Source organism: Lipophrys pholis, assembly GCF_963383615.2.
Source record: "Lipophrys pholis genome assembly, chromosome: 1".
In the NCBI taxonomy this organism is placed as follows: domain Eukaryota; kingdom Metazoa; phylum Chordata; class Actinopteri; order Blenniiformes; family Blenniidae; genus Lipophrys; species Lipophrys pholis.
In genome coordinates this window covers 45,543,014-45,555,392 of record NC_137635.1, presented here as the reverse complement: position 1 = coordinate 45,555,392, position 12,379 = coordinate 45,543,014, and the positions used below count along the sequence as shown (strand labels likewise).

The window sequence follows — 12,379 nt, the reverse complement described above, 5'->3', positions numbered from 1 at the left end:
ATGGCGCCTTGTTTTTGCCTCTTTCAAGCTCCTCTGCCAATTATTTTGAGAGAGAATCCTTTTTCTTATAAGGAGCCCTTTATATGAAACCTTGCTGAAGTGAGGTTGAAGTTACATCGCATATAAAACATAGGGGGTAGCTTTGATAACAATGGAAAAGAATAAGAATATATTTTACTTTTTATTAGAAAGTGCCCATAACCAATATAGATTTAGATGTAAGAGGAGACGTTTCGCTTTCGAGTACCCATGATTAAAACTACTTACGTTCTTGATAAACATTAACAGGATTGTTGGTGTGATGAACACTGCATCATCTTTCTTCACATGCATTATGACATAGTAGAACGTTCTGCCGCTTCGACGCGTAGTTGGAAAGTTTTTGGAGGTGTGGGTCGGGCGTCGCGGAAGTCGTGCGTAGCTACTCTAAATTAGCCTTAATGGTGCCGTGTCACTTTGCGTCACTCTGCACGGTGATGTGATGAGGTGCCCTGCAGTCGTATGATGCTGTTGTTACACTACAATGATGTGATACCATTTCTATCATCCCCCACAAATGTGTGTCATTAACGTCCGACCATTGTATTGTTTGGTGCTTCACTTTAGTGTGAATGGTGCAAACACAATTATGTCAAATGTTCCTTCCTCCAATCTGTGCAGCACCACATTGCCGTTCACATAATCCTGCACAATGTGATTTACGCTCTGAGCTGCAATAGAAGATTACTGGTAGCGCCCCGCAACAATGAAATGTCCATTTATGTTCTCCACAACTGTGATACGTCATTCACTTTGTACTCTGCAGAGATTTGATGTCAGACATACTGCACTCCTAAATGTTATGTTGCAATTCACATTGCTGCACAATGGTGCGATGCCACTTGGCTCTCCATTCAAAAGCACAGCGTCGTATGCGTCGGCATTTCACTTGACGATATGAATATTGTTTTTTGTGTCGTGGTGACGATTTTTCATCACTTTGCCTCACAGGTTAGCAAGCACACAGAGATGAGTTTCAAAGGGAATGTGAGGGGGATGCGTTTGTGGGAGGTGGGCCAGCCGCTGAGGAGTGATTTAAAGTGGCGGATTTGTCGTGAGGCTGTAGATCACGGGCGCCCCTCAGACCCTCTCTCCCCCGCTCGGAGACGGTGGCAGGCAGCTGAGTGGCTGTCGATCGAAGGACCTTCAGAGCGGCCACGTTCCGCGGCGCTCTGCCTCTTGTTCCAATCATCCCTTCATTCCTCTGTGTGTGGAAACATTTGCAGTCAATTTCACCAACTAAGGGGCGAGTCCAGTTTTGTTCCTGAGTGCCTGTGAAGGGAACTTCGTAATCACGAAATGTCGAGAATGTCAGTCACAATTAAAGGAGTCATTGTCAGTCAGAAATTAAACTTCTGGCTTCGCAGATAAGAAGCCATTTAGATGCTGTCGGGATGCCGCGTTTGCGAGTAGAAAAGCTGAATATGATTCATGTAACAAGGACGCTGTGGCTCGGCACAGACTCCTGATGACCTATCAAGCTGCAAACCACGAGGGAGCTCTAACCAAGTGGGAAATTGAGCAAGTTTTGCTCTCCTTGGGTAAAAATCTAGTACTTAGAAAAAGTTTTTTTTTTTAACTTTCTGTGGGGTTTCAGTGATACTGGCTTATTTGCGTTAAACAGGACCCATCGCAAGCGGTATAATGACACGAGTGTGTGATTCTACACAGCAAAGCCAGGTTTCCATCAGAGAAACGAAGCGTTGGAGACACCATTAGCCTGTAGTCTCACCCACACACACCTCTTCACTCTGCGGCCCGACTCCCGCCATGCTCCAGTTCCATTTACAAACCCCCATTAATAATTTAAGCCCACTTTATCCTTTTTATGCAAAGGATCATTAGTTAAATTACATAAACAAAGAACAGAAATATCTTCATATTCTTTTCGCTATTCAAATGGTTTCTCAGAATTCAGTTATTTGTGGGGCAATTCCAGACTCTTATCTTTTATAGATCCACGCTCTCGCCCAACACTCAATATTTTCACTCAAGTGATAAACCAAATCCAATTACATTCTTCCAGCAGAACTCCCCCTCATATCCATAAACAAGTGGTTTGGGGGTTCTCTCGCTTTTTTTCCCCCTGATTTCTCTTTACACGCATAGTTGAAGATCGGTTATGCATCAACGACCAACAGTTAAATGTCAAATTTCTCCCATTACATTCTTACTTCAGCCACATTCGCTTTAATTACTGTTGATATGTGATCAAACCCCAAATAACACATGTTAAAATAACTATTAAATGTTAAGTTTCTGAATATGAGTCTGAAAGGAACATCGCACTGGTGTTGTGTGATCAAAAAGTCCCCAAACCTGGTTGATAGTGACAGAAATGACACAACTGAAGGACGTTTCAAGCATTGACAAAAGCTGTGTTTGCAACTTCCATAAAGAGAATCCTTAATATTTTGGGATTTGATTTAGTTGAGCCTCACTGGAACCGAACCTAGCCTAGTGAAAGTCACGCAAAGTCAGGGTTAACCCTGCACAGGTCTTCAGTCCATCGCACACTCACACGTATGAGATTTAGGGTCATCAATCAACCTCACATGCATGATTTTTCGACTCGCGGAGGAAATTGGGATACCCCGAGGAAAGTCAACAAGAAAACCCACGTGGAGAACATGCAGATTCCTTCCAGTCCAGAAACATCGGACTCGGTCCAAATCCATGTCCTCCTCACTGTGGTGCCAGTCGAGCTAACCCCCACGCCACTCCCCGTTCCTGTAGACTTCAAGTTGCAATGTTTCTTAGATTCTCACCCTCAGCTTATGGTCATCTGCATTGATCAAGGACTTTCTGAAGGGAGTCACTGCACCTCGTACGATCTGATCGAAGTCTGTCGACTTAAGTCAAAAAAGCTGCCAAAACATACAGACATCCTTCAGATAATGGCTTCACAGTTCCTCCAGTTATTTTCACACTTTTTTGATTGTTGTTCTATTGTTGATTGCATCCTGGAGTCACTCGGAGGGCAAATACCTCAAAGTCATTTTGGATGCAGCAGACTTATTTAACCGAAATGTTTCAATTTTTGCTGAGCTGTCCCCAGAGTTGCATTAGTAACAGAGTAGAAACTAGCGTTGGACCTATCTGCCCATCCAAGTGTGTGAAAAGCAGCGTTCAGTAATTACATTGTTGTTTTATAGCTAATGATGCTGCTGAGCAATGCCTCCATAAGCATCACCATGATTTAAGCGCCTTTTCATTCTCTTATAATCTGCATGTCCTTGTCTCTTCTTTTCTGTCATTGTTCACTTTTTGAGTAAAAGGATGTATATTATGACTCTTATGGCTGCTGCTGAAATGAGAATGAGGCTTTTTCAAGGTGCTGAGCAGAATAAAGTGCAAAGGAAGAGCAGCATGGGAAAATAATTGGGTCATCTCGAACCAATGGGATATTAACGCGCCATTGGGCCTCTCCGACTGTCTCACTGCCGCCTTCTTCATAAATTGCTATGAATCAGGACACCCCATGCCACCAGGTGATTTAGGTCTAATTAAAGCGAGGCCTTTATGTGCCCCGCCTACTCCCCAAATGGACAGAGAACTGCACCCAAGTTGTTTGAGAATGCGTCCGGTGACTCAGAGACAACCTTCAAGACCGCAGCAATTCTATAGTGATAACCAAAACATGTGCCCCCACCCCCCCACCCCCACCCCCCCTTCCTGGTTTATGCAAATAGTCCATAATAAAAGCATGCTCACTCAGGGGCCTCAGGTACTGGCAGCCAAGGGAAGGTCACATTGTAAGAGGAAATTATTCTCTTCACGGAATGGTAATGAAAGCTTTTTTTATCGAGCGCAGCCAGTTAGGATCTTGTCCTCAACTCTGTGCTGCACTGCCGGCCTGGACACTACCTGTGTGTATTTACTCCGTCCACAGCAGGATTGCTAATACCCCTGGGACGGTCCAGGCAAAGTGAACTTGTGGCTAATTGCATCTAGGAGAGAGCTGATGGCCCAGATGAAGTAGTATTTGCATGTAGATTCCAGACTACTTGTAATGTGACAGAGGTGGACCTGACTGTTAAAGCTGCAATGTGCACTTTATTTTCTTAGAAAGCTTTCAAGAATAACCAAAAATGATAGAATTACAAATGTTGTGGTATTACTTCAGAGACATATATTGGGCATTTTACAGTTTCACCAAGCACCATAAAAGACTGAAGGTATAGTCTACTATTCATCCAGAAGTTGACTCTTTAGCCTTCTCTCCCTGGTTCCATGAAGCTTTTGATTGAATTTGCAGATCAAATTATTTGAGAGAAATGGAGATGGAGCTGGTTCATGTGTATGTTCAATAAGTGGAGAGAAATAACCAAAAAGGTTATGTTGAAAGCTCTGAAACAACTATAATAGAAATGCTATAGAAAGTTGGAACAGCGTAACCAGATAAAAAGGGCTGTAAAAACTGCTTGAATGACTAAAAACTATGTTAATATCAATAACCAATGGAAAAGAAAAAGCAGTCAGAAAGGTAAACGAAGGCAAAACTGCTGTCAAGGGCTAAAATTGGTACAAAGAGAAACAAGAGAACCGCTTAACTTACTAGAAATGAAAAAAGAGCAACAGACCCCTGAAAGAGCTAAAATGACCAAAACAACCTAAAGCAATTTATCTAAACCTTCTACATAAAATGAAACTGCAAGAAACATGCAAGTACAACCTAAGCTATAGTTGTTATATGCATAGCAAATCTCTGTACATGGCTTTATAAGCTGCGCTATTATCATTTTGTAGGTTAAACAGACAAACTTTCAGTCATGAAGTTCACAGAGTTGGCCAAAGTAAAAAAGCAGCATCAGCAGACGCTAACGATGGTAGACGTGTGATCAAACTAAACCAAGGCTCAACAACATCCCCGCGTACGAAAGGGCCGTTACTGAAATATTGTTCTCAATATTGAATCTGCAATTGCTTGAATTTTCAATTTAAAAATGATCTATGACAAGAAAAACATTGTTTCAAGGTCATCAGTTCTGTGCTCCGGAAATCGATTGATATTGAGTTAGGCTAACCATGACATCACGTCTGGTTGTAATACCACTTTGCACCACAAGATGGTGGAGTAAGGCAGCTACAAAATGAGAACACAAGGCAAGTCCCAACACTGTTGAGGAATGAAACGTAAAACGTCAACAGTAAATAGATTGACGAACCTCTGAGAAAATCAACTCACTACTGTCACCCAATGTACAAAAATGGAATTACATTAGTGGCCCTGAATCTTCAATAGTGTTGTTTGTCTTTTTCACACCCTGGGAGAGTTTCAGACAAAGTAAGGGAAACGGCGGCCAAGCTCTCCTATTCAAAGCAGCATGTTTTATCATCAGAGAAACAGGTTTACGACTCCACCCAGCTGCGAGTGAATTAGAGACTCGGTGGCTTCCAAACCTCTCACATATGATGAAGAGCGCTCCCCTGCTCTGACTGAAAGGGGGAGGTTGGGGAGGAGGTGCAGGATGAGAGGGTGCTCATTTGGTGGGAGCGTGTTGCATTTGTGACTGATTTGTTGGGAACAGGGTCCCACTATTTCAAAAGGACCTGAAGGTATCGATCCGGCCTTCCCCAATGAGCTGACACCTCGTGTATCGTCTGAAGGCGTCTCATCTGGAACGGCCGTTCCAAGAAGGAGCCGACATCAGAGGCCAGGGTGGAACAAAAAAAATAAAACAAAACCCTACTGGTACTTAGTAATGTGTATAAAGACAAACTTCACAGTGCAGTGAGATCAGGTTAAGCAAGTACAAAACATTTGAGACAACATTACTGTGGCTCGATAATAAGGTCAACACTGGGGATTACAGTTTTGCTCAGTTGTTATGGAGACGGATCATTTATCATCCCAATGACTGGTTAACAGCTCCGTTGGGACCCCGCGTCTGTTATTGTTTCCTTTTTTTGTAAAAGAAAAGAAAAATAATCCAGATGAAATAATTTTTATGAACTACTAATACAGTTAATAACTTTAATTTAGGTTTTTGGGACTCTTGTCCAAGGTCATGAATTTCTATCAAGGTTAAAATGATCATAATTAAGTAGTGATTTGAAACTATAAACATTTTGGCATTTTGAATTAATTAACAAGTTATATTTAGATCAATTTATTTGATTTATTATATTGCTTTCACTTTATTGCGTTGACATTGAACAACATTTCAAGGGTGATTTTCATTGCAAAAAACTGTACTTATTATCTCCTATATGAGGCAGCTTGTAGTTTGATCTTAGCTCCGGTTCAGTCCAGTAAATCTTATCTTAGATAAACGATCACAAACTTTATTCTTTCGTTTTTTTTTAAATGGCAATTACCCTTAAGTGTTCACCTTTAGTGGAGGTGGGTGTCAATGTTTATCTTTTTCTCTCAGAGAAGAAATTGAAGGGGCAGTAAGAAGCCTAGAAAATGAGTCAAAGATCATTCATCCCTTCATTATCTCTCGACGGTGTTTTGGTGAAGGATCATGTCGGGCTGAAACATTTGCAAGACGGATCCTTTTCCATTATCACGTCTGCAAAGTGTTTTATTTGCCCGAGGCAGGTGGCATCTTTCTTGGACGAAACTTCCCGATGCAGAATTGGTACCTCCTTTGCCCCGCCCGACGCCTTAGTTACCGGACGACTGTATGCCACACACGTCTCCCACTTCAGCGTAACCATATGTCTGTGCGCAGCCATTAATCTCCGGCTGCTTCCTTCCCCCGTCCAACACCAAGTAAGCGTCCTGTGACACTGCTCGTATTCACAGCCGCTGACCACCCGGCAGATGGCTGTCAGCCATGGCGAGGGCGGCGTCGGGAGGGGTGGGGGCCGTTGACCCTTTTGACACCAGTTCCATCCCTCTACGAGCTCACGGGCATCACACAGCATCAACAAGACCTGATGTGGCTCTCCCTAGGAAAGGGGTGTTAAACATAAGGCCTGTGGCACAAAAAACGACCCAGCAAGTGGCTCCAATCTGGCCAAGCCACAAGGCAAATTGGAAAAAATGTCAATGAAAACGTAGATTTTTTTTTTCCAACAAATTTTTGAACAGTGGCCAAGACTGATACCCGAGCTGAGATATCAGTGATGCTGCCATGAGAAGATGGCGACCTCGTTGCTGTCAAACTGGCTTAAAAGCCACGCTGTCAGGAGTGCTGTAAGAACATGCTCAATGCAGCGGCTGTAGGAGAAGTTTTCTGAACATTTCACTGTATTTTGCACCAGAAGGTTTCATTAAAATTGGCTTTATGTAGAGATTGTAATTATTTTTAGTTTTAAATGTTTGGTTTTTTCCAAATAATCGACATTTTTGCGTCACATATACTCTGCGCCACAACAAAGAAACCTTCAAAGTTAAAGTTTGTTCTGGCACTATTTTACCAGTCCGGCCCACTTTGAGATGAAATTGGGCTGCATGTGGCACCTGAATTCAAATGTATTTGACACCCCTGACTTTAGAGAGTGAAGATTAATTTGATGGTCATTACAAATAAAATGCCAAAGATGCGATCACTGGTAAAATGTAATGCCTACTGCCACTCTGACGGATGAAGGTGAAAACTTAAACTGCAACCTGAAGCACATTTCTGGAGGTTTAGTTCATTTTTTTTCTCCAATCGATGCTCAAATCTAAAAGAACTCCCTTTGAGCGGACACAATCATGCTGCTCTCACCATCGCCCTGCTGTGGCAGGTTTTACTACTTTGGGGTCGATGGAAACAACAAAGATTGATAAAAAATAACTGGTGTTAGTCTTTAAATTAGTGTAAATTTTAAGCTTATTGTGGCATTATTTTACCAGTGCGGCCCTCTCAAAATGAAATTGGGTTGTTTGTGACCCCTGAATTGAAGCGTGTTTGACACGTCTGATCTAGGGGTTGATACTCCTGTGACGTCTTGCAGTGTGACCCATTTCCATCTCGTCCTCCTGCGTTTACACCGTTTCAAAGTCTGCCTCCTCCTTTTCGCCGATAACCTGACTCATGAAGGGTTTGCTCCCAGGTCAAGCCACCTAACCCTCCCTCTGTCCTTCTCTCCTCATCATACGTCAAGGCCCAACATTCTTCCTATACAATTCAATTTTCCAACTACTTATTGAATTCTTCTTAATTCATTCTCCTTTTTTTTTGACGTGCTATTACAGCAAATAGCTTAACTGCATTGCAGCAGTGCCAGTGTGGGGCATTAATATTAATGCCCGCCCATTTCGCCCCAGCATGGCAGGGAGCCTGTCAATCTAGACGTATAATGGAGGGGGGCTTCCTGCACCTGCCCACCACTCAGCCGCATGCTACTGACACTAGGAGGCGCCAACCTGCTCCTCCCATTGGCCAGCGCTGCTGTGGATGGTCCATACTTCCACCAATCCAGTTCTCACAAATGTAACTTATCCCACCAATGGGAAAACTTCCCGAACAAAAGCTTCATGTGGAAGAGTTGCCCTTGATTGTGGTGCAAAAAAAAAAAAAAACTCAGCACATCCCTGTATTGTTTCTATAAAGGAAGGCTCAGTGTGATGCGGCGAACCACTGGGAATAAGTTTAATGTTGCCGCTCCAGGCGAGAATCTGATGTGGCAAGGTCTTTTCCCCAATAATTTGCTTGTTTAAGTTCCAACTCCTACCCAGCGGAGTGAGCCACAGATGAAATTACTGGCGGGTCCCCGATGGGATGTAAAACCTACAGCGTGTAAGCAAATCGCTCCCCGATAACAGCGGCGACATATTATGAATGTGAGATCAGGCGGGCATGGGCGCGGCCGCGATCACGTTTTAACCAGCGCTGCTCTGCATTAAGTGGTTGAAGATGGCTGCAAGCAATGCAGGTGTATGTTTGTGTGTATGTGTGTGTGTGTGTGGGGAGAGAGAGGGTGAGGGAGCCGGGATCAGTGTGCTGCGCTGTTCATCACTGCAGCAGCAGCAGCAGCAGAGACGCTCGGTCCGTTACAGAGGTGCTGACTGCTGCCCCGAGCCTCCCCTGCTCCCCTCTCTGCTTTCCTCAAGAGGCTGTGCTGATGATGCTCTCTTTCATTACTCCAGCAGGAGGGAGACGAGCTGTACGTTCAGCCAAGAAGAAGAAAAAAAAACAAAACCCTGCAGAGTACCAGCCGTCCCCATTATCTTCACTCTGAGAGCTCGCCGGCACATTGCTTTGCATTCCTTTCTTCTTCTTCTCTCCGTCTTTTCCATTGACTTGCCTTGGCTGTGGCCTCTCGTGCCCCAGCCCACCTCCCCAGCACGACCCCTCATGTTACCTTCCTGTTGGGTGTAAACGCTGTGACCATATCAAAGTCAGTAGTAGGGGAAGAGAGAAAAAAAAACTATCTGCCTCCTTTTGTCGCAGTTCAAAGATTATTCAGGGTTAAACAAGGTCACAAGCGTTCCCTCCTGCACTGCTGCTTTCATGCCTATTGAAGGTACATTGTGTACCCAGCCACAGACGAGATACAAGACCAGCTCAGGGACAGCGTTCAACATCTCTCTCTCTCTAATTCACCCCTTAATGACTTCATCTCATCTTTTACTCTCACAAAATTTAGAATTCATCTCCTTGTTTGAATCTAATGTTTTCTATGTTACCTGAATAATGATAGTAAGAAGTTTAATTAAGCATGCCTGGAGGCTAAAGTCGGGTAGAGCTTGTATTTCGAACAAAAAAACGTGTTATATTTCTCTACTGCTTTTGTGTGTGTGTGTGTGTGTGTGTGTGTGTGTGTGTGTGTGTGTGTGTGTGTGTGTGTGTGTGTGTGTGTGTGTGTGTGTGTGTGTGTGTGTGTGTGTGTGTGTGTGTGTGTGTGTGTGTGTGTGTGTGTGTGTGTGTGTGTGTGTGTGTGTGTGTGTGTTAGCTGGTGATGAGGAACCACTGTGGTGTCTAGTCGGTGCAGGTTTGGCTTAGTTAGCGTTTCTACAGCTATCATTTGACCAGCTGGATTGACTCACCACACCATCTTGTGGTGAAATCGGGTATCACACAGTAAGATGTGTAGCTGCTTTGCAAAAAAAAAAATGTTTAAATTAACAAGTCACATTTGAATTTAGATCTTATTCTGAGGGTTCTTTTCCTTATCTGTTCCTAAATTTTTATTAATTATTTTTACATATTGGTAAAGTTTTAAAGGGGTTATATTGTGCAAAGGTCATATTCTAATGGTTTTCCAACGGTAATATGGGTCCCTATACCTGGCAATGATGCCCCAGAAGTGAATTTAGTCTGTCAACTCTCTTCCTGGCTTGTTTCCATTTTTTAAAAAGTGTACGCTCCAATGAGCGAATCAGAAAACAAACTGTGAATAGTGTCATCAATGGTTTAGCCAATCCTGATCAAGGTAGGCCCTCCGTTTGACCCTCCCACAACCAGGCAGCTCTGCTCTGGCACATGGCACCATGAAAGGAAGTACTTCCTCCTCTTCCCAAGATGGGCATGTGTGGGCGGAGCCACTCAAGTTCACACAGACACAGCAGATTCTGAATGCAGCTCCTATGATCCGAGGTTGAAATCAAGACAAATTAAGAAAAAGTTGGATTTGGGGCAATAAACCTTAAATGCAATGTTTTTGGACCAACGAGACCATGTTACACCAGCTGTGTTTTTGCAGCTTGTTTTCTTAGTAGTTGCCAAAAGTTTCCGTCCATCACTTTATCCCTCTTTTGCGATGAGGACAGACTAGATAAACACCAGATATTATAAGACAAGATGAGCTACTTCGGCAGCGTGCTCACTTGAGTTGTCGAAAAAAAATTTTTAACGTGACATCCCAGCTATTTTGTAAAACCTGTTCATTTTTTAGGTATTTTAATATTTTCCAGAACTTGAAAGAGAAAACAATTTCTCGCTTTATCCAGGTTTTGTTTGGGGGGGGGGTTGTCAATGTCAGCATGCAATGAGCTCTTCCTTTGAAAGCATGTCGAGCCAAACGGTTTGTGATTTCAGTGGATTCACTTGCATGACGGCACTAATTGTGCGTATTCTATCCAGTGTGGTGTGTTTGCGGCTGCCCCCCTCTCCGTGCCCACTCACTCCGCGACTCCTTCTGCACGTTTGCCTTTGCAGTGGAGCCGCCGCGTAGTACGCACCCTCCAAATGACCTTCAGTGGCACAAAACTGGCTCTTTCCACCACACCAGACCACTCCTGCTTTAAGAGCTCTGTTTAAACAATGGACACCCCTTCCTCCTCCTCTTTTTCCAACCTTGTCCATTTCTCTCCCAGGAAGAGACCTGAATTAATGCAGCAAAATCTTGTGTAATTACTATTATGCCTCTGAATGATAGGAGCTTTTGCGCATCATCAGGGGAAGGCTGGTTTGGAGGGGGGGGGGGGTCGCTCAGAGCTTGATGTAAATAACACTCTGCTTGGTAAAGCAACTCCTCCCTAAGTTGATTTAGTATTCTTGTCGCCATGTGGGAAAGTGGGATATGCTCTGCTGTAAAGAGAAACAAGTGTGTGTAGCAACGCAGCGCGCCTGAGCTACCCGGTCACAGATGGGTGAATTTACTCAATCCCATCACAATTGCATACTTTGTTGTTGTGAGTGTGTGTGCTCACTCTCTCGCTCCTTCCTTCGCAGTGCCATGCGCGTGCTGCTGTCCAAACTGCCCAGGCCTTGGATCGTGGACGAGAAGAAGGACGACGGCTACACCGCGCTGCACCTGGCTGCACTCAACAACCACGTGGAGGTGGCCGAGCTCCTGGTGCACCAGGTAGGACAGACATTTAAATCACCCACCGATACAAGCGTCCGTGTTCAGCCCTGCAGGGCTTCAGGCTCACAGCCACAATACACAATCACTGCAGACACTTTTGGAAAGACAAAAAACAAAAAATTCAACAACTTCAATCTGAGGTCTTCTCTGGATCAAATCTGAACGTTTAAACCACAACGAGGAGCATAATAAAAGCTTCTTAATTTGCCACCAGGGGGCGATAGAGACGTTGTAGCTTTTCTACATACTAGTGCATTTAAAAAATGTTAAATATAAAGTAAAAGTTCTTTTTTTTTCTTTAATGTGTTTCCTACTTTGAAGCTTGTATTAATATCAAATCTATTTAAAGGTTTTTAATTTGTAGCTTTTTAAAATCCAAACTACAGTATTTCAAATTAATACAGTATTGCACACGATTATATTATTTGTGTTTTTCCATGGTTCACATAATTGTCAACAGAACATTTTGCCTTTGACATCCATTCATCTGTACATTACAGTTGACTCTCCGAGCCCAACTTGTTTCACAGACATTTCACTGTATTTTGCACCAGAAAGTGTCAATAAAATTGGCTTTATGATGATTTTGGGGTCATTTTCAGTATTTATTGTTTGGTTTTGTGAAAATATAGACATTTTCATCACATAT

General features: G+C 43.4%; 1 protein-coding gene across 3 annotated transcripts in view; it reads left to right on the top strand.

Annotated features, from left to right (window-relative positions):
• Window positions 1–12,379, top strand: part of mib1 (MIB E3 ubiquitin protein ligase 1) — an 83,503-nt gene that overhangs the window by 56,075 nt on the left and 15,049 nt on the right. For all 3 annotated transcript variants that reach the window (XM_080461170.1, XM_080461169.1, XM_080461168.1), the window contains one exon: window positions 11,595–11,727. In XM_080461170.1, the coding sequence (XP_080317296.1) occupies window positions 11,595–11,727 (133 nt within the window). The remainder of the gene's footprint in view (window positions 1–11,594; window positions 11,728–12,379) is intronic.